This window comes from Amia ocellicauda, chromosome 8 (genome assembly GCF_036373705.1).
Source record: "Amia ocellicauda isolate fAmiCal2 chromosome 8, fAmiCal2.hap1, whole genome shotgun sequence".
In the NCBI taxonomy this organism is placed as follows: Eukaryota; Metazoa; Chordata; class Actinopteri; order Amiiformes; family Amiidae; genus Amia; species Amia ocellicauda.
The window spans coordinates 21512465-21535255 of NC_089857.1; the positions used below are offsets into that span (position 1 = coordinate 21512465).

The window sequence follows — 22791 nt, forward strand, 5'->3', positions numbered from 1 at the left end:
AGCAGATCAGATTCCTTAAAGATCATTCTAGCAAGGAACTGACCAGATATAATCTTATCGTAGTTTTACTACTGATATCAGAATTCTCCAGCTGTGAAACAAAGACTGTTAGACTGTTTAATGGTCTCCGTATGCTAGTTCATACCCCTTTGCAAAGTAAGTTAATGAAAGTTGACAATGAGTTGAATGAGTTCAAGACATATATTCCATACCACCGGGTTCCTGAACTTTGAAATGTTTAAGTAGGAATGCATCCAAGGTATATAAGCTCTTAGGCACCAGTTATCTGCCAGCTTTTTGTGCAGTGAAATCTACAGCTGGGTGATGCAGGGGTATTCTCTGTTTTGGAGCCAAATAACAGGAAGATAAACAGCCTGTGTGCTCTTAAACTGCTGTGTTATATGAGAGCGACTTAAGGGATGCTAATGAACTGTCACTAAGCACAGTCTGTTTACAGATAGAGAGCTGATCTGGTGCTAATGCAACATAAAGTTCTACATTTCAGTGGGAAACTGATCAAAGGTTTGGAATTGGAGGACTTCTTTATTCTGTTGTTGATTTTTGTCAGTGTGTAGTGAGGAGCCCAAGTCTTAAATTCTTCTGCAGCAGGCAGGGTAAAGTTTACAGAGATTAAGTTGCATTTATTCTGATGGCCAGCTTCTGATGTGTACTGTGCTGTTTGTCCATCTTGCATCAGAAAGTGCAGGTCTAATTGATTGAGCATTCAGGCCACTGTGTATGTATGTGTGTATATACACTCACCTAAAGGATTATTAGGAACACCTGTTCAATTTCTCATTAATGCAATTATCTAAACAACCAATCACATGGCAGTTGCTTCAATGCATTTAGGGGTGTGGTCCTGGTCAAGACAATCTCCTGAACTCCAAACTGAATGTCTGAATGGGAAAGAAAGGTGATTTAAGCAATTTTGAGCGTGGCATGGTTGTTGGTGCCAGACGGGCCGGTCTGAGTATTTCACAATCTGCTCAGCTACTGGGATTTTCACGCACAACCATTTCTAGGGTTTACAAAGAATGGTGTAAAAAGGGAAAAACATCCAGTATGCAGCAGTCCTGTGGGCGAAAATGCCTTGTTGGTGCTAGAGGTCAGAGGAGAATGGGCCGACTGATTCAAGCTGATAGAAGAGCAACTTTGACTGAAATAACCACTCGTTACAACCGAGGTATGCAGCAAAGCATTTGTGAAGCCACAACACGTACAACCTTGAGGCGGATGGGCTACAACAGCAGAAGACCCCACCGGGTACCACTCATCTCCACTACAAATAGGAAAAAGAGGCTACATTTTGCACAAGCTCACCAAAATTGGACAGTTGAAGACTGGAAAAATGTTGCCTGGTCTGATGAGTCTCGATTTTCTGTTGAGACATTCAGATGGTAGAGTCAGAATTTGGCATAAACAGAATGAGAACATGGATCCATCATGCCTTGTTACCACTGTGCAGGCTGGTGGTGGTGGTGGGGGATGTTTTCTTGGCACACTTTAGGCCCCTTAGTGCCAATTGGGCATGGTTTAAATGCCACGGCCTACCTGAGCATTGTTTCTGACCATGTCCATCCCTTTATGACCACCATGTACCCATCCTCTGATGGCTACTTCCAGCAGGATAATGCACCATGTCACAAAGGTCGAATCATTTCAAATTGGTTCCTTGAACATGACAATGAGTTCACTGTACTAAACTGGCCCCCACAGTCACCAGATCTTAACCCAATAGAGCATCTTTGGGATGTGGTGGAACGGGAGCTTCGTGCCCTGGATGTGCATCCCACAAATCTCCATCAACTGCAAGATGCTATCCTATCAATATGGGCCAACATTTCTAAAGAATGCTTTCAGCACCTTGTTGAATCAATGCCACGTAGAATTAAGGCAGTTCTGAAGGCGAAAGGGGGTCAAACACAGTATTAGTATGGTGTTCCTAATAATCCTTTACGTGAGTGTATATACATAAGGGCATAATACATCATAAGAAAAATTATGTATCTGGGAAATGTCTCATTGTTGTCTTTTGTGTTATGATGTTATGTTATCAGCACCATTTCAGTTATAGATTTTAATGTTTTCTGTCTGATTATTGTCTGATGTATTTCCTTTTCTTTTTATTCTTTTCCAATTCTTTGTTTCTGTCCCGTTTTCTTTATCACATCTTTATCACACATTTTCCTGACTCACTTTATTTGCACCCGAGAAGATTTTGCCCCCTTAACCAGAGAGGAAGGGTTAGGATAATCCCCGTAGATTCTGGGATGGGGGAAGAAGATTGGGAAAGTAAATATTGTGTGTTAGGGAAGAACTTGCTGGAGGATTACCTAGACAAGGAGCAGGAGCAGTGGGAGGGTGAGAGTGATAGCAGGAGTGTCATTTTCCGAATGGCCAGGGCGAGCAGGGAGTCAGCTGGCACCAGGTTCTACCAGAGTGTGGAATGCGACACTGTGCCTCCTGCAACTTACCCAGAGGAGTATGACACCATAGACAGGCGACGCACAAAGAAGTTACGTGACTATGGCCTGAGTAATGGTGAGCTCAGACTGGTTTACAAGGAGGCGAGCAACTTTGAGGATGAGTCGTCCCCTCCAGAAATATCCATCATCCCCTCAGTTGAGCGTCTGCGTCATCAGCGGTGCGAACAGACTCTTGACCGGTTGGCAGAGCTGGAGGAAGAGAGCCATCTGATGCCCTGTCTACGCCCCTATAAGAATGGATTGCTGTATAAAACAAAAATGTGGGCTAAAAACAAGTTGGAGAATACCCTGGAGAACTATGTAGCGTTCCAAGAAGAGGAGGCGAGGCTTCGAGGCCACAGTGAATATGACAGCAGTGGCTCAGATGAGCTGCAGTACTCCATAGGTTCAGATGAAGAGATGGAGGAGATAGCCTCCCTAGCCGAGGCCATCAATTCAGAGAATGGAGATTATACTAGCACTCCTGGGTTTGGATCTCCCTTCGTTGGCCATTCAGATAAAAACCTGGGCTATAGGGAAAGGAAGAATGGCAAGGGCAAAGTTGGTGGTTGGGCACCAGAAGCCATGCTGTCACCAGTCGAGGAGCCTAGTGATGAGTATGTTGATCCCATGGATGAGCTGCAGTGCCTAGTAGAAACAGTATCAGAGTACCTTGCTGAAAAAGAAGAAGAGATTAGCAAATTTGGGACCTTGCCAAAGTCAAAAAAGTCAAGGCACTCATCTCAGGATAGTGCAAGGACAGATTCCTTAGGTGAGAACCAGAGTGTAACCTCAGCAAAGGATGAAATGCCAACAGAAGCAAAGGAGACTAATGCAGAGACTCCAGCAGATCCTAACCAAGGAATGACTGGTGTGAAAAATGCTGTTAGCTCTTTGTTCAGTTCATTAACAGAGAAGGTTGGCTCAGGCACAAAGCAGTTATCCACCTCTGTAGAAAAGCTGGTTACAAACCCACCGCCTGAGAACCCTGAGCCAAGTGCTCCACCTGAATCAGGGATCTCCAAACTCTTTTCATTCATTCCAAAATCCAGCAGTACAACTCCTGTAGCAGCTGTCCCACCAGCTCAAGGGCCTCATCCAGATAGGAAGTTCTCTCTGCAGTCTTTGCTGCACTTCCAATCATCTGATCCTAAAGAGTCTGGGAAGAAAACAGAGGAAGACAGCAACCAAGTGACCAATCCAGCCATGGCATCTTCCTCTGAAACTAAGGAGGCCCTGGGAAGTTGCAGCAATGCTACCAGTGATAAAGCCCAGGACTCTTTCACAAATCAGCAACCTTCTGTTGTAAACTCTGTGTTTGGCAAACTAAACCCATTAAGGTTTTTCTCTGACAAACCACCCACCACTGAAGAGACTGTAATATCTGTTGGGGAGAACAACATTCCTGTGCAAAGTGAATCCAAAGGGGGTACTCTCCTATCTGGTGTAAATGAGGCTTCAAAAGTAAAAGGTGGGGGAAGCTTAGATGCAGAAAGCATGCACAAAGACGACTATACTTTAAAGAATGATGGGAGTCTGCCCATTACAACATCTGTAAGGCAGCCTCATCCAACTAGTGGTTTGAGTATGTTAGACAAAATACTACAAAAAGAACAACAGGTTCAGAATGAATCTGCTAGTCTAACAACTAACTTGCAGGGGAAGATGATGTCAGATCAGCTAGAGGAAAATAATACCCTTCCCAAAATTCAAGCAAAAATAGCAGAAACTAAAGCTGGTAAATTGGAAGCTGTTGAGGACTCGGGATTCTTCAGCCCTTTGAAAAAATCATTTAGCCAGTTGATGTCATCTCCTAATGAAAAACTCCAAAGTGAGACTTCAGGACCTTCCAAGGTTTCTTTGTTCAGATCTGCTGAGGATGTTAGAATAGACAAGCCTGCTGAGGAACACTCTTTCTCTCTTGGGGGTAGGTTAAAGCTTCCATTCTTTTCTTCTGAAAATGTCTCCACACCTCAGCAAAAAGACACAAAATCTGAAGCAGGATTGTTTTCTGGGCTGCTGAAGTTTGCTTCTGGTGAAGAGCTCGGTGATCCTAAGGAGCAGACATCCAAAAATAATCTTCATGGAACAGGCAATAAGGTGTCAGGGATTTCCAAAACAACATCAGCCATCAACCTGGATAGTTCTAAAGTTACCTCAACAAGCCATGGTATGTTTATAGAGAGAGAACCTAAAGGGAATACAGAAACTGGATGGTTTTCAAACCTCTTTAAGATTACATCAAATGAGGATGTGCACACACCCCAAGGTCAGCAGCAGGGAAGACCATTTGACAAAACTTCATCACCCAATGCTAGACTGCCAGGCCAGAATATTCCTCAAGATCACAGCCACACCCTACATGTTCATGATCAGCAGCAGTCCGTCAACCAGACCCCTCCTGGACAACCGCAATCTGGCAACCAACAGAAAACAGGACATCAGGACCCGGTCCAGCATCATGGCAGACAGCCAATTACAGGTCAACAGCAGTACAATATTACACAGGGCTTTGTAACGGCTCAGAATCAGGCTTCCAAGGGCAATGACCAAAACACTGCTACACAAAGCCAAGGTCTGTTTTCAGGACTGTTTAAATTTGCTTCATCAGAAGATGTATCTAGTATTAATAGACCTCCTGCTGGGCACAGCCAACCTCAACAGAAGCCTGCTGGACAAGGACTGCTTTCAGGTCTTTTTAAATTTGCTTCTTCTGAAGATGTTTCTACAATCACCCAGCAACAAGCTAGCAGTCAGTCTGTTCAGGGGTTTAACCAAACACAACAGAACAAGCAACATTTAACAGGACAAAACCAGAATGCACCACACCATGCTGCAACTGGCAGAGAGCAAAAACCTACTGAGCAACATGGGCTGCTTGCAGGGTTGTTCAAGTTTGCTTCTTCAGAAGATGTTTCTGCCAGCAATCAGTCTCCTTCAGCCCAACAACAGACTAGGAGTCAGTCCATTCAAGGGCTTAATCAAACTCAACAGAACAAGCCACATTTAATGGGCCAAAATCAGAATCCACCAAACTGTGGAACCACTGACAAAGAGCAAAAGCCTGTGGTACAACAGGGTATCCTTTCAGGGCTGTTCAATTTTGCTTCTTCAGAAGATGCATGTGTAACCAACCAATCATCCACAATGCAAAAGCAGCAACAGCAACAACAGAATCTGTCTGCCCAAGGGAATCGGCAGCCACGGTTTAACAGGCAGCAACCACATTACCCACAGTCAAGTACAGCTGACTGGGACCAAAAGGCTGCTGTGCATCAAGGTCTGTTTTCGGGACTGTTCAAACGTGGTTCCCCTGAAGAATTGTCTGCCAGAACAGGGGAATCATCTCATCATGAGAGCATAGAGCAGAAGTCAAGTAACAGTTCCCAAGGTCTGCTCTCTGGCATTTTTAAGATGGGATCTAATGAAAATGTTACAGCACCCAAACAGGAAGATCTGATAGCTGGCAGCAAGAAGGACGGACCCTTAAGTTTCTTAAAGTTTAGGAGCAAAGGGGATGAGCCTGATTCTGTGAAAAAGAGTGACAGTGATGGTCATGTGGTTGAACAACGATCAATTGTCAATCTCACGAATATCAACAGTGAGGTAGAAAAAGAGAGGACTAGCTTTGGCATCTTTGATCGCTTCATTCCAAAACAAAAGAAGGATGATCAGATTACTCCAATTTCCAGCAGCACAGAAAGTATAGACTTGAGGACTTTTGAACACTCAAAATTGCAACAAAACCAACCACTGTCATCCTCTTATAGTACTGGACACTTACCTTATACTTCCTATAGCCATCAAAGCTTTCAGCACCATGTGCCGATGACAACTTCATACAGTACAGAGCAACTTCATTACTGGAAACAAGGACAACAGCCATCTGCAATATTGTCTTCCCAGAGCACTGGGCCCTTACAACCCTGGATTAGTGGCCAACAGTATCCTCGGGTAAATGATTATCAAGTCCAGCCATTGTCATTGCAACATGGAACAGCACCTATTAATAGCTTTGAACACCATCACCTCCAAGAATCGTCTTCATGGCACCAGCAACTTAATGAGTATTCTGAGTCTGATGTTCATGCTGAAAGCCCAATTTATTACACAACAGGTCTGGAATACAGACAGCCCCCAGATGGGGCATCTATGCTAGAAGCCCCACTCTGTTGGAGCACCACAGAGATGGACCCTTCCCCTTATTATGTTCCTTCCCACCAAAGAGAAGAAATCATTGATTACCAAGGCCAAGACGGTTTCCAGCAGGAAAAGAACAGCAAAGTATATGACATGAGCTATAAGTATGAAAGAAAGGAGTTTAGTAGTAGTTACTATCAGAACGACAGCAGAAAGTCATGGAATAGCTATGATGACCTTAGAGATGTATGTTATCAGACTGGAACTGAAGATGGTGAGAGTTGGATAGACTGTAACAATGCTCTGAACCTGAGTGTAAAAAAGCCTAATCCAAGATTTAACAGGTGGCATTCACTTAATGAAAGTAGCCACTATGACCTGCAGAGTGTTGCATCATATGAATCCTTGGGATGTGTCTCATACCATGAGGACTATTTTGAGGAAAATGTGCCATGGAATGATACTTCCTTGAAAGGAGACTTTAATTATACTGGTACCCCAGAGTTCCTTAACAAATGCCCTTTTGAAGAAGCACCAATCGATTTAAGCTACTCTATTAGTGATGAGAGAAACCCGTGGAGCTACCAGGATAGTAATTGTCCAATTGATATGGAAGAGGAGTATAGGTTCCTTGAAGAGGCAGAATGGTACCAGCAGTGGCTGTCTTTGCTGGAGCAGGGAATGTGGTGGCCATCAGAAGATGGGGATTATGGATACTTCATATACACTGATGGGGAGTTCATTTACTCCTTGCTAACCGATGGGGCTGGACAGAATGTCTATGTGTGCACTCCTGAGGAAGAGGCTTGGGTTTATGGAATGTATTCTGATAACCTGCCCAGTGCCTGGTTAGAAAATGAGATGGTTGCTGTCTGTGGATTTAAAATTCCTCTCTACAATGAAGATGAGCTATTCTGGTTTCCTGGGGAAGATCAACAGCAGACAGAGCTTCTCAGTGCTCCCCTGGATCTCTCTGCAGCCTTCAGGAAAGGGGATCAGATCATGAACATGAACCTAGAGATCTTTTCCCAGATGTTTGAGGACTCCATATACTACCAAAGAGAAGAGCCTATGGACTTCTCCACCTACAGACTCCATAAAGTTGGAATGGACCTACAAGAGCAACATCGGTCAAGATATACTTATGCAGAACCCCAGATAGAGGCTTTTGATCTAACGGTAAAGAAAGGATCTGTGACAAAGAGAATGGAAGGATTTAAAGAGCTTTTCTCACAAAAGGTTTCTGTAACCCTATCATCCGCTTCACCTTCTGAGTCCACCTCATCGGGCCTGTTCGGGCTCTTCCGCAGTCACTCTAAAGAGCCTGAGCATCTAGAAGCTAAAGACAGACATTTTGTTCAAAAACCAGGTACAGAAGAACAGAGCCAACCGATCCAGAAGATCTCTTCCTTCTTTTCAGCTTTGGGAGATTTGGTTGGTAAGACTCCTGATTCTGACACAAGCAAAACTAGCACAGCCTCAATAGCACCTGCTACAACATCTGTATCTGCAACCTCAAAGACAATTCCCAACCAGTCTAAAGATGGAGCCTTGTCTTTAACATCAAACAGTAGGTGCAGAGAAGAGTCTAAGCCAGAAGGACATGACTTACCTCCCATGGACCAGCACTCAAGGAACATTTTGTCTTCAGGCTTTCAGAGCCTTAAGTCAAAAATCATGAAGGAAGAGACTCCAACACCAACAAGTGTGCCTCAGCAGGTAGATCGTCAAGCAACCAAGCCAGCCACAACCACTTCTCGAACTTTGCCTTCATTGCCTACAACAGCCATAGTATCTGTGTTTGGTATTAGTTCAGGGCAGAGTGAACCACCAGTTTCCCCCAGTGAGAAACCAAAGCCTGTGCAGTCTAACTTGGCATCCCAAACCCCCAAGCCATCTCAGCCAAACCAGGCTTCTACTGAAGCTGCTAACCAAGACTCCTTTTTCAAAAATCCGTTAAGAATCTTCAATATTTCTGATGCAGCTCCACAAGACAAGCAAGCTGAAAAACCACAAGGCTCTGGCTTCTTGGGGTTCTTTAAAGCAGCAGTAGGAGTAGAAGAAACAAAACCAGAACCTCCCAAACCTCCACAGACTCAAGCTAAACCACTAGAAAAGAATGCTGCCAGCAGTGAAACTATAAACAAGGAAAATATGGGAATGTCTTCCCTTTTTGGTTCAATTGGTGACTTTTTCAAAGTGGAACCTCCCCCAACTAAACAACAGCCTCCAAAACAGCCACTTACACAGCAAGAGCCTGAAGGCGATCAGCAAGGATCAAACATTATTAAAAATGACATGAACCAAGACATCATGGGCCCAGTGCCACAGCAGCACACGCAAGAGGGATTGAATGAGGTTACTGGTGATGCATCCCGTTCCTCTTCCAGACCAAAGGGTCTTCGGAAGCAGCAAACTTTGGGTGGAATTGGTGAAGCTCGGCAACCCGATGTAGGAAGCATGCCTCCATTTGGCCAACCTCAGGGCCCAGCAAGAAGTATGTCTCAAAACTTCCCTCCCAATGCCAGTCTTTCCAAGCCTCCTGAGAGGTCACAGACAATGCCGACAGGGACACCAAGACCCCCTCCAGCAAGGCAGAGTAACCAAGGGCCACCTCCAAAGCAAACTGGTGGTTTGTTTGGCTTCTCTATTGGGGACATGCTCTCTGGAACATCAGCCCCCAAACAAGAAACCCCTGGCAAAAGTTTATTCTCCTTATTTAGTGGACCTAGCCCTCAGCCTGCCCCGAGTCAGACAAGCTCAGCACACGCCACACCTACAGCATCAAAACCACTAGCTGGGGAGTCAGAAGGACTTTTCAAGATGCCTTCTTTCTTTTCTCTTGGTGGTGCTCCAGAGGAGAATAAACCCAAGGCAAGTGGCTCAACCTTCAGTCTTTTCAACTTGTCCTTTATGGATGAAAAGAAACCAGAGGTACCTGCTGCTCAATCTGAGAAACCTCTCAGTCATGTGAGCAGCAAACCTTACAGCAATGAAAGTAAAGCGAGCACAAAAGATGAACTTGACTTCATGAACTCAGTGCTTGGCCTTGGAACTCCACGTCCTAAACACACTGAAGCTAGAAATCGAAATGAGCAAGATTACGTGTCTTCTGAGCAGCCAGCTTCATCCTTGAATAAGAACATTGAGGTACAGTCTGAGTGTATGGTTTATGAAGACACTAAATCTGTAGTACCTAGCAGTGAAAATGAGTTTATAACTCAAAGTCAGGACTCTCTTGTAGAGGAAATCTCACCAGCCCTTATACCTGAAATCACTGGTTTTGAAGTTGTTGAGGCTTATGAATTACAGTCGGATACCATTCATTTACAAGAAGATACTATTGTATCCCATGCAGATGGACAGCCAGATGGGTTTTGCCAGGTTGGGGAGCCAGTTTGTCAAGCATCTAGTGTAGAGGGAGAGCTTCACCTAGATGCATGTCCTCCTGTAGTTGATAAAGCTTTTCCACAGCCTCCTGAGCAACTTCCTCAGACTGTACAGCCACAGCCCAGACCTGTAGAACAAAGACCCCCTGGTTTCCCAACAGGCCCAGTTATTGATGGCGTACCTAAAATCTCTGAGCCAGAGAAGACCGTTCTAGACTCTTCAGTTGAAATGTTTTCTGGATTTATGTCCAAGGTGAAGTTATTCTCTGGTGGACCGAGTGCTCCCTCAAAACCCTCCTCTGGCTTTTTTTCCACAGCTCAGCCTTCAATGTTCAGGTCCTCACCTGGCCCTGCTCCGCAGCAGCAACAGAAAAGTTATTTTTTCAACCTTCCCGGGAGCCACCAAACTGAGTCTTTGAAAAATGAACTGTTTGGTATCTTCAAGATGCCTGGGGACAAGCCTGCAGAAGAAGCCAAAATTCCAGAAAGCAAGCCCACTGCTGCACTCATACACCAGGCTGGTGTCCAGGATATTGATGTAAAAGCAACTGCTAAAGAACTGGCAGAAGAAGGAGTTTTACATGACTTGCTTACTGAAGAGCCACAATCATTGGTGGAATCAGAAGCAGTCATTTGTGGCACGATGACAACTATTGAAGGGACACATCTACAAGAGTTCACTGAAATAGAGCCAGTTTTGGAAACCTTACAAGAAGAAGAATCTTCACTAGACACCGAGATTTTACCTGCCACTTTGGCAGCAGAGGATATCATAATAACAGCAGGAGATGTGAAGCCCCTTGTAGAAGTAACAGTTCAACACATGGAAGCTGAAGAGACATCCCTATGTGTTGTCACAAGTGAAGAATGTCAATCTGCAGAGGAGCTCAAAGTCAATGTGGAAGATTTATCTAGTTGTCGAGAAGGAGAGGTGACACATACGGTCACTACTGTGATCACTGGAGATTTTGAGGATAAAGGTGGAAACCAAGAAAGTGTTCCACACGAAACTTCCCCAAAAATGCCAATGGCAGAACCACCTCCTGGCAAATCCCTCTTTGACATACCTGGCTTATCCACACCCAAATTTGGTTTCATGTCTTCTAGTGACAGTGGAAAGACTTTTGGGTCATTCTTCTCACCACCTTCAATTCCTAAAGTTATGCCACAGAAGGAAGGGGGGCTGTTGTCTGGATTCAAAAACTTCTCAGCTGGACTGTTCCAGGAAGACAAACCAACTGTGAAGGAAGATCCCTCTGCTACATCCATGTTTGGAAAGAAACAAGACTTTGCCTTCCCTTGGCAGAAAGAAAGCCCTGAGCTGTCCAAGCAACAGCCTGCAGTAATCACCTTCCAGCCCACAGCCAAAGACAATAAATTGGTTGGTGCAAATGGTGCCATTAGTGGAACGCAAGTGAACAAGTCCACAATAGTGTCTGATAAGGAAATGGCAGAAAGCCATGAGATTAGCAGTGAAGTTAAAGAACTCCATAGCTTAGATCAAACTGTTCACACTAGCCGGGAAAATGCTGAACCCCTAGAAGAAGGCTTAGATGCCACAGGTAAAGAACCTGTTTCAGACAGCTCAGCTACACCTCAGGTAGAAATCTTAACCCCAGACCTAGATCAGTCCCGACCCCTTGCTGAAAATGGAAAGGCCTCCCTTTCTGAACCCCTTCCCTCTGCAGAGCTGACTCTAGGAGCACTTCATGACGACCTACCGAAGAGGGACCTTTTGAATGTGACAAGGCCAGTAGCAGCATAATAAATGGCTGTTGCACACCATTTATAATGCAATGTTATTGTACTGGGAATAAGTCGTTAGCGATGCCACCTAACGGTGCCTCCCCCCACCCCTTCCACCCCGACCCCACTATTCTTTGTTTACTGTGTTTTTCTGTTATTACCTTTTGTGTTTTTTTTTCCTTTTGATATTTAGCTCTTTTTAAATGCCCTTTCGCTTGCCAGTATGTGTTGAATGTGCTTTAGATATCCGTTGAGGTGATGTGCGTTTCTCCAGCACTCAATTTAACCCTAGTAGCACCACTCTGGTAAAAATGACTGATTGTATATAACATTATTAATGTATCATTATGAAATACAAAAATACCATATTTCCTTTTTATTGTACTATATTTTATTGATAATTGCTGTAATTTAAGGCCTTATAAGTGTTTGGCCATAAAGACGAAGAGATTGTGTATCAGCTTGTCTTATTAGACCTGCTGGAATCATATGAATGTGAAAGAATGTGAAACCCCTTGAATGCAATATCTTCAAAACAGTTTTGAATATTTTTAGATTATGCAATTTTGAGTGTTCCTATTGATATGCAGCTGTTGATTCTCATTTACTAACTTGTATTCGGAGCAGCACTGACATGAGAAACCAGTGTCAATGGGGCTAAACATTAACATAGACAAAACCTTTCAGAATGCACAGCTGTTGAGGAAAGAAAATGTTCATTCTTAACCCAATAAATATTTTAGCTTGCCTTAAAATATAAATAAATGATTCTGATCACCAGTCTGTAATACATGATTGAATACAGATGTGTTTTCAACTTTACTCTAAAAACAGAGGAATTTGGGAACCATATATTTGTAATGCCTTTTTATTTGTTAGTTTTAAGGTAGTGAAAATATTCAGAATTGCATCTAATTGAGAGAGAGGACAAACTTCATAAATGCACCATGAAGCAGGATTAAAAGGTCACATGCTTAAGTAATGCCTTAAATGCTTAAATGTCAAGATTGGACCTTCAGTTACCCTGCTTCAGTTCTGGAAGTTATTGATTCAATACCGAACATCTGCTCTCCATGGACACTGACAGCAATGCACTGTGTCTAGTGAAGAATACACTTCTAACAAGACTTATAACCGTAGGCCAAAAGGGTCTCTCTAAAGGCAACATTCAATGAGACAATTAAAAGTAGGTAAACTACTGCAACCTAAGGTGCATTTAAAGGGTACAAGGTTGCATACTGTAGCAGTACAGCAATGCAATACTTTTATGTATGATAAGTATTAGTATCTGATTAGTGGTAGTGCTCTCACACTACAGGGTTCCCCATTTAGCAGACACTTCTATTCACAATGCACTGAGCAGATGGATGTGGAGGTTTACATTCACCGCAGTTCGAGATGCAGTATAGAGAATATGAATGAACCGAAGCAATCATTTAGTGCACATTGAGCCACAGGAAGAGTGGGGATCAGCCTCCATTCAACAGGCTTAATAGTTTTGTGAATTTCATTCAGCTTTATAATATTCATGCTGTGAAGTGATGCTCAGCTGTTACAGTCGCGGGCCATAGAATTCTATAGACTAGCAGTATTCTCCCACTTTCCATATTTGACTGAAGTACTTTTACTAACCTCCCCCTCTTAATATTTCCCATAGTTTAATACAGTAAAGGATCAGGAATGAACCAGTAGGAAGCATTTAGAGAATTAAAGAAAAGATGCAGAGCTTGTTTTAAACCAATGGTTGAATAGTACTGCTTTCCCATCTTTGTATTATTAATTCTTATTCGTTCAAAGTGAGGTATTAAAATATATTCTTTATTTATAATAGTATTAGGCACGTTCAGATTTACAGATTGGTGAGGCAAAAGTCAATACTTGTATATTATTATTGTGTTCTCTACAGTAGTAAAACCATCTGCACTCCAGTCCTTTTAGCTTGAATTATTGAACTAGACCACAGAGCATAGATAGCCCAGTAGTAGCACACTAAAAGTTACTTGGCCTGATTTACCAAGGTTTCAATCAGCCTTCAGAGTTCTCATTTTTAGCTACAGGAGAACACTGATGACAGGAGTTTTTTCCTGCTTCCCAACTGGATTACATTTCCGAAAACCTACATTTGATGTTTTGCCGCAGTCGTGCTTATTTTGTTAGACTTGCTTCTTCTACACAAAACTGCATGCACCTTGTGTCCAGGGTTGGTAATTGACATCTCTTCCCTGTTTGCTCAACTGCAGCCCAGTGGGGAGTAGCCGCTACGGCTCCTCTGGGAACCTGAGCCAGGCCAGCTCTCAGCTGAGCGAGCTGGGCCCGGACAGCGCTGGCGGCTCCGAGCTGGAGGAGCGCCGAGACCTCGAGTCCTTCCACTCCTACCACAGCTCTGGCAGCTACCGGCCCAATGGCCACGTCTGGGAGGATAAGGAGGTGGCCCCGGAGACAGGGCTGGGACCCAGCGTCCGCCCCCAACAGGATGAGCTCACACCTGGGGCCCCACTGGAGCCCAAAATCCAACCGGAGAGGAAGCTAGAAAAGCAGCAGAGCAGGTCAGTGTCTGAGCGAGTCTGGGCTGGGGGCTTTAGGGAAGTGGAAATCCAGGAAAACCACAGTCGGACACCAGGTGATGTAGGGCACGATGCTCCAAAGTAAATGTATATACAGCTCTTACTCATTCGTACATCCTTACCAGTTTAGGAAAGTCGGGCCCATAAACTGAAATGTTATTTTTTTACTTTTAAGTTTTCTTTTTTTTTTTTTAGAGAGCAAGAATCTGTTTTTCTAATCTTGTAAGATACTGCCAAGCATCTCTCACTAAAACGTTCTCTCTCACCTTCACACACACCCAGCTGCCTCGAGGACGTGGGGCCGCCACCCTTCTCCCCATCGCGGGCGCGTTGGCTGAGAGCTATCAACAAAGTGCGGGTCCAACTGCAGGAGGTAGGGAGTGCCACGCTCCTCTTGTCTGCTTTGGTTGGTTGCTTGTAAAGTTTTTTTTATCTTGCTCTGCGTTGGTTGAGTTTCACATTGATCTGCCCCGACTCCCTCCTGTCCTAATTTGATTTAATATGGGGAAAATACTGAGGTCATCGATTGATATTCATGGTGCAAGGAATGGTGCTGTGATACAGGAATGAACAATCTTTTGTTTTTATATCCTTTACTATATTGAAATACCCTGTTATAGTGTGCCACCTGGTCGGCAAAAAGTAAAGAAAAGGCCAAGACGTCAACATGTCTGTTTTTTTTTTTGTATCTGCCCTTCATCTATTTGGACAACATGGTGTTGTCATTCAAAGTGATTTTGGGGAATAAGTTCACCTCATCTCTTATGCCTATAGTCACAGTCACAGAATGCGTATTGCTTCCTGTTGTTAAAAGTTAGAGTGGAACACAAATCCTTCTCCCAGTGGTGGGGAAATCTCAGTACAGAATAAGAGCCTTGCGCACCACTTGTTCTTTTGTTTGTTTCTGAAGGCAACGATTGGATGTTTTTACGACTCACGATTGACTTTGTGTGAAGCTGGCCAATGTTTCAAAGATAATTCGCTTTACTTTGTTTTTATTTTGCAGATTCTTTTCCTTTAGTTACCGTGCTTAGTGTTGTAACTAGACTGCTTCGGTTTGATCAGAGTTGTTTGAGTATCGACTGCCTGGTGTTTCTTGTGTGCCTTCATTACGTTTCTCAGTGTGTTTCTGAATTGGTTGTGATCGTCTCTGTACTGTCATGTTCAAATAATCGAGGCAAGACATTGTCCCCATGGTTACCAGTGTGGTCTGAGAAGAAACATCAAAATAAAGTTGGAGTCTTTTCTTTCCCTGAACATACCATACAAATGCTGCTTATACAATTAAAAATATGAAACTTTAGAGTGTCCAGAAAGCCGTTACATTCAAATTGCATTTGTTTGTTATTTTTATTCCCCCCTTCCATTTACATATAAACCTTTAGAAACTTCACTTCGGTTTCTAAATATGGTTTAAAACCGTAAAAAAATCGTTCAGGGACATTTTTGGTAAGGGCTGGTGTCTTTGAGATTAGCCTATGTCTCATTGCTGTACCTACTCCTGCACACCTCAGTGATTATCTGTGATAAGAGCTGTGCTTGAGTTTGTTCTTTCTGTCCTTGTGGTTTGATGGAAGTCCTACATCAGAAAGCATTTAATACTGATCGTAAGTCAATTTGTTCAAACTTTGTCATTTTAATAATTGGTTTAATTTTGTTCTTTGAGCTAGACTGTTGTCATACATATGTCCATGATGTGATTGCGTTAACCTGTACCTTTATGGCGGAATTGATGGTCTGTGTAGAAGTTTGTATGAGGCTACAGACTGAAGGAGGCCGTTTCTACTTTGCCATCTTGCAACTTTAATTGGTTTGATATGGTTAGAGAAATATTTGAGAAAAATAACACCATGAAGGAAATGAAAATGTCTAGGATGTGAACCCAATCACTGTGTTTGTTTTTTAAATGTATTATTGTTTTTAATATTGTGGCACGGTGTGGGGTTTGGGTCGTGGCTTTGGTTTGCTGTGGTACGTAGTCGTTCAGGAGGATTTTGCAGTCTCGTAGTCCGTGTCCGTTTCAGGTTCGGTTTCCAAGGGGTGTTGTTCGTGAATGGTAGGTCATGTGTTCTGTGATCAATGTCTCGTCTCTCCATTCATCTAGTAATCTTTATCGCCGATTCTCCCTCCATGGTTTTCCCTACTGGTACTGGTAGTGTCAGTGTCAGTTGCGGGGTGTTTTTATGTGATTGATTAATGCAGGACAGTGGTGTGTAATTTCACTGGCTGGACAGGTGACTGGCGTAGCATTTTTGCCATCACGCCATGTTGAAAAATGGAATGGGGAAACTCAGTGGCCCTGAAGTACCTCCCCTTGTATACTCCTCTCACACTGTCACAATATAGACATCCTGAATACAGATGGTATACACTCACGTAAAGGATTATTAGGAACACCATACTAATACTGTGTTTGACCCCCTTTCGCCTTCAGAACTGCCTTAATTCTACGTGGCATTGATTCAACAAGGTGCTGAAAGCATTCTTTAGAAATGTTGGCCCATATTGATAGGATAGCATCTTGCAGTTGATGGAGATTTGTGGGATGCACATCCAGGGCACGAAGCTCCCGTTCCACCACATCCCAAAGATGCTCTATTGGGTTGAGATCTGGTGACTGTGGGGGCCAGTTTAGTACAGTGAACTCATTGTCATGTCCAAGAAACCAATTTGAAATGATTCAACTTTTGTGACATGGTGCATTATCCTGCTGGAAGTAGCCATCAGAGGATGGGTACATGGTGGTCATAAAGGGATGGACATGGTCAGAAACAATGCTCAGGTAGGCCGTGGCATTTAAACGATGCCCAATTGGCACTAAGGGGCCTAAAGTGTGCCAAGAAAACATCCCCCACACCATTACACCACCACCACCAGCCTGCACAGTGGTAACAAGGCATGATGGATCCATGTTCTCATTCTGTTTACGCCAAATTCTGACTCTACCATCTGAATGTCTCAACAGAAATCGAGACTCATCAGACCAGGCAACATTTTTCCAGTCTTCAACTGTCCAATTTTGGTGAGCTTGTGCAAATTGTAGCCTCTTTTTCCTATTTGTAGTGGAGATGAGTGGTACCCGGTGGGGTCTTCTGCTGTTGTAGCCCATCCGCCTCAAGGTTGTACGTGTTGTGGCTTCACAAATGCTTTGCTGCATACCTCGGTTGTAACGAGTGGTTATTTCAGTCAAAGTTGCTCTTCTATCAGCTTGAATCAGTCGGCCCATTCTCCTCTGACCTCTAGCATCAACAAGGCATTTTCGCCCATAGGACTGCCACATACTGGATGTTTTTCCCTTTTCACACCATTCTTTGTAAACCCTAGAAATGGTTGTGCGTGAAAATCCCAGTAACTGAGCAGATTGTGAAATACTCAGACCGGCCCTCTGGCACCAACAACCATGCCACGCTCAAAATTGCTTAAATCACCTTTCTTTCCCATTCAGACATTCAGTTTGGAGTTCAGGAGATTGTCTTGACCAGGACCACACCCCTAAATGCATTGAAGCAACTGCCATGTGATTGGTTGGTTAGATAATTGCATTAATGAGAAAGTGAACAGGTGTTCCTAATAATCCTTTAGGTGAGTGTATATACCCAAGCCATAGACCCAAGAGCAAAACCTACTATACCCTGGAACTGTGACTGGACCTTTTGTAAGTATTGTGAAGAAAAAGGGTTCTGTTAATTGTAAAACTTTTTTAAAATATGGCACTTTTTCTTTTTGTTCTTTCAAATAGGATTCAAAAGTCTGTGTAGCAGCTCCTTTCTTCTGCAATCTTCCTCCTATTGTCTGAGACTGACAATACAGACCGACCTGAGCTGCACAATTCCTGGCATGACCAGTGAGAGTTAAAAGGCTTTCATGGTTTAATTTTTAAAGCCACTGGGCACATCAAAGAAAGGCAGCAGAGTGAGTTTTACCTGTATGACCTCTTAATGTCTTTCAAATCAAAGATTACAATATAATTACATCTTACTATTCTGCAAAGGCAGTGGAGGAAATAAGGCAATCCTATTAGGAAGACATCAGTGGGGCTCCAGTTCTTCTTCCAGACAGACCTCTCAGCTTAATTTTCTGATTACAAGGCCACTTACAAGCAGGGGACTGAGTAGGTGTACCATCTAATTCTCATGTCTAGAGCTCTTTGTTTGATTTGCTCCGTATAGCAAAGAGATCAGATTTGAATCTGTGTTCAGTATTTATGGATCCATTTCTTCTCATAACACATATTCCAAGACACAAAAACATCAAAACACAAATCCTGCAGCATACAGAAGTAAGCATTTATGAAGCAATTCTCATCCCAGCAGACCTTGTTTTTATTCCAAAATGTGTATGTACTTTGAAAAAGCATGCAGGCACACAACTCCATTGACTTAGTGTTAATTTACAGCCTTTAAGTCATACCATGATAATAATTGAAACTGATTATGTTTCAAAGCTTTTTGATCCATGAAATGTGCTCCTCTCTCTTTACCTTCACCATCTATATTTTCAAGAGTTTACAAATGGGGGCGAAAGCCACTTTATTTAATGTTTGCTTAACTACATTTCCTTGTGACATTTCACTTTATAAAATTGACTGTCACTGTCAGGAGATGAAAAGCACCCTGTATTTTTGCCACGGTTTCTCATAGAATTGCTACCATGTGATCTGAAAAGTGTATTCACTTTTGCAATGTTACTTATCATGCTATATCTCCCATTCCACTCGTCTCTGGGAATATGGTGTGCTAATGGGTAAACTAGAGACAATTAATAACCTGAGTTACATGGATGATGTTTTACCAATATAACAGTTGTTTGTATACATTTCAGGTCCATAATTATAGAAAAAAATCCATAAAGATTGACTTATTTGTTTGAATCGTTCATCAATGACATTTAAAAGGACAGTGAGGTTTTTCTCATCACCTTCTCTATTGTTCTGTATGTATATGCTGTATTTTGTCCCCTCTTGTATGTCTCCCTGTTAGTGAACCTTGAATTTGGCTGTTTAAGAGTTCCGAGAGCCAGAACAGTACGTGTCACATGAAGCGGATAATTGAACAATTCTGTAAATGTATATGACATGCACTGAACAGCAATGGAAAGTGTCTACGTTATTAGGGATGCTCATTATAGCGATATCCTACAACTGTCAGCTTGTGATCGGCCCACCACCACTGTTGTTTGGAGCAAATTAATGAGGCTTTCTCTTCATGGTCAGGTGCTGTGTTCTGCTTTTGACAAGCAGGGAGGAACAGTGCAGCACCAATGGGAGAACATCTTCACAGGGTTTAAAGTGAACTGATTGCCCCAGCTTCATTTTGTGTTTTGCCACAAGTAATACTGATAGGAAATTATATAACCATATTAACTACATATAATGGGGAAGAAAAATAAATATAATTAAATTTTATTGTTCGTGTCCTCATGGTTTCATTGCTTATTTGTGAAAAAAGTATAGTGTTTTGATACCTTTAATAAGAAAACATTCCATCTTTTTCTACCAAGCTGTTGTCTGTTTTTTTAAGTATATAACCTTTGGGGGAGGAATATGGATTATGTTTCAAATTGAAGTTCATAATTTATTCCGGGCCTCGGATAAATGTGTCCGTGGGCACATATTAAAGAGCAAGTTGTGGCATTGACAGGTTGTGAGTCATTTTAGGATCCTTGTAAATGATGGATAATTCAAGTGGAAAATAAGAAGAAAAAAATTATACTGCATTAAAAGAAAAAGTGAATTTGGAGATATTGATCCAGTTGCCATATAATTCCTTTTTGTTACTAGAAGGAATCGTTCCAGAAGTTGAAACTTGTTAGTATATGTGCTGTGTTGACTACAGTACATTGTAAGCAGATTTTGTTTTTCCAATTAGACATATCCAGTTAATCACAAATAAAATGTATCCATTGCACACGTGACTTTAGTTTGGTGTCCTAGAGAAATACGTGTGAATTCAGATATTTGTTTCCAATGAAGACATGCAAGTGTGACAAGCCAGAACTACAAAGCTAGGTTGAGCTACACCAAAACCAAGTACACTTTACAACTGGGGTGCAGGTCCTCTATTAACAGGATGTGACATCTCTAATGAGGCTCTTCCCAGGAATTGCGTTTTTGTCACCCTGCTCATTTGTTTGTCAGTCCGTAATTTAAAGGGTGGCCGTGAGTGGAAGTGCATGAAAGCACTGATCTGTATTAATGGCAGAGAAGAAAAAAAAAAAAAAAAAAAGACCAATCCATGTGTGCGCTAATTGATAGCGGCATGCTGAGAATAGAGATTGTATGCTGTCACGTCCCTGGCTCCAGGTTGTGGTCCTGCTGGCATCTGCGTTCATGGCGGAGCACAGCTGCATTTACAGGAAGAATAGAGAGGGTGGGGGGATGGGTCTAAGAAACCGTGTTACAGTTCTGAGACATTTGTGCAATAATTACTGTTCTTGGCTACCTGCACACAATATTTCCAAACTGGCATTAGAATGACTAGAGGCAGGGGAGGAAAGAACTAGAAAAACATTAGAATGTTTTTCATGAGGTATAATGCTTAATCGATGTTTAATTTATAGTAGATTAATGGATGGTGCTGGAATTCTTGAATTAACAGCCATAAAATGAAAATAATCAAATCCCTCCCCACCCCTTAGTGAATTGATGAACAAAGCAAGCTTTTTTTTTTTTATGTATAGCATATTCTTACTGCGTTCAGTCAGACATGTAGGGTACTGTACAGAGTGTTTAATTGACTGCAAGCATGGATGATGGATTTGGGGTTATGTATGGATGTATACCAATATAAATTTAGTCAGTGGATGCAAGTCTGTCTCAGACTTAACTTTATACCTCTTTCCCACTGGCATATCTGAACATCAGTACCCTCCTACTCTGATAGTTTTGTTGATTTTCCACTGGCTGCTTGCCAGAACTGGACTATAAAATGTAAGCCAGACAAATCAAATCAACTGCTACAGACTTGCAGGACAAAATGAATAAGTGAATAGACCTGAAGTGGACTTGAAGTGAAAAATATCCCCTTCGAATCTTTCTACTCCTTTTGAATATTTGGCCTGTAGAACTAAATTACCCCCTGTGTTTCTGCTCATTGGCAGCGGACAACTGTCTTTTGAAAGTAATCTGAACTGTCTGATAATTTCAGACGGCGTTTACAAAGCTCTTGATGGATGTGCCACTTAGCGCTGGCAGTACCCTTGCTGAGTTCGTTCTTTTGGTGCCAGAAGAAGGATCTTACCTAACTGGCATGTTTAAATTGTTAAAACTCCATCTAGAGCACTTAACACAAGCCTTCTGTGACAGGCATTATCTGTGCGATGGCTAGAAGCCCTACCTTTGAAGAAAAAGCTCTAAATGCACTGTGAAATTTCAAGTTTGGGGAATAAGTTAGAAATGCAGGAAGATTTAGACTTGAGAGCTGACATTTGGTTGCAGGGTTGACCTGCAGACTTAAGTGCACTGGTGAAGAACACTTTCAGGTAGAATTAATTGAGTGGGATGAACTGTGTCATCAAGCTACAAGGCACTCTTCCAGCATTCAAGACTGAGCTCAGCACTTTTTAAAGCAGTAGCACACTTGTTTGTATTTTGTTTGTGGTTTGTCTATGGCGGTGGTGGTTGTAGTGGTTGTTGTTGTTGTTTCCTCATGTTGCCGCTATACTTTGCATCTTTAAATCCTGAATTTAATCTTTAATTGGAGTGCATTCAGGATTTAGTTTAGACTAAAAATAGTCTGCATATCTCCTTGCCAAATTATCTGCCATGGCAACAGAGTTGTATTACTATGGCAACACAATAATTGTGTACTTTATGGTGACGAGAGCAGAGTGTCAATGTGTTGTCGCTGGGATTAAAGTAGGACAATTGTGTATAAATGTCCCCTCGATAATGTATGACAGCTGTTCTTGTACCCCCCCATTGCTTGATTTTCAAAAGTTTATACCAAAATCTATTCCTTTTGGGAATGAAAGAATGGGATCCCACTTATTGTGGTGGAATGACTCTGAGGCTATCATATACACTTACAACTAAAACTAACATCTGCTAATAACTTCTTCTAAATGTAATCTACTGGCCTCCAAATTTACTACCTGTATGTGAACCATAAGAAAAAAAGCATAACAGGAATTCGGGGAGAGGAATACCCCTCAGTAAAGAAGAATGGATGAAACATTATACGTTTTTTTGTTTGTTTGTTTGATATTAAGCTGCAAGACATACATGTAAGGTCTTTTTTGTTTTGTTTTTGATAAATAATGTAAATGCAGGGTCATTGACATCATCGGCTGTCATAGCAACTGCAGCATGTCTCCCTTTGTCTAATTATCATTGGAGTTGTTGGTTTGAAGAATTCTGTCTTAAGTCAAATTGTTTCATTACCAGAATTCCAAAGCAAAAGCAAGGACAAAGAAATAAGTCAGCATATGAAAGAGGGGAGAAAGAAAGATAGATAGATAGAGAGAGTGAGAGAGAGAAGTACCAGT

The 22791-nt window shown here is 42.4% G+C and overlaps 2 protein-coding genes across 4 annotated transcripts in view; both read left to right on the forward strand.

The window, feature by feature from the left end:
• The window catches only part of unc13bb (unc-13 homolog Bb (C. elegans)), a 191330-nt gene that overhangs the window by 89422 nt on the left and 79117 nt on the right, over positions 1 to 22791 (forward strand). For all 3 annotated transcript variants that reach the window (XM_066710678.1, XM_066710679.1, XM_066710680.1), the window contains 2 exons: positions 13984 to 14289; positions 14590 to 14680. In XM_066710678.1, the coding sequence (XP_066566775.1) occupies positions 13984 to 14289; positions 14590 to 14680 (397 nt within the window). The remainder of the gene's footprint in view (positions 1 to 13983; positions 14290 to 14589; positions 14681 to 22791) is intronic.
• On the forward strand, positions 5616 to 11762 carry LOC136755194 (microtubule-associated protein futsch-like). Its single transcript, XM_066711680.1, has one exon. The coding sequence runs from the start codon at positions 5616 to 5618 to the stop codon at positions 11760 to 11762; it is 6147 nt and encodes a 2048-aa protein (XP_066567777.1).

Bases quoted from the DNA above. Each gene is read 5' to 3' on its own strand.
- LOC136755194 (XM_066711680.1), top strand. From the start codon at position 5,616: ATGCAAAAGCAGCAACAGCAACAACAGAATCTGTCTGCCCAAGGGAAT.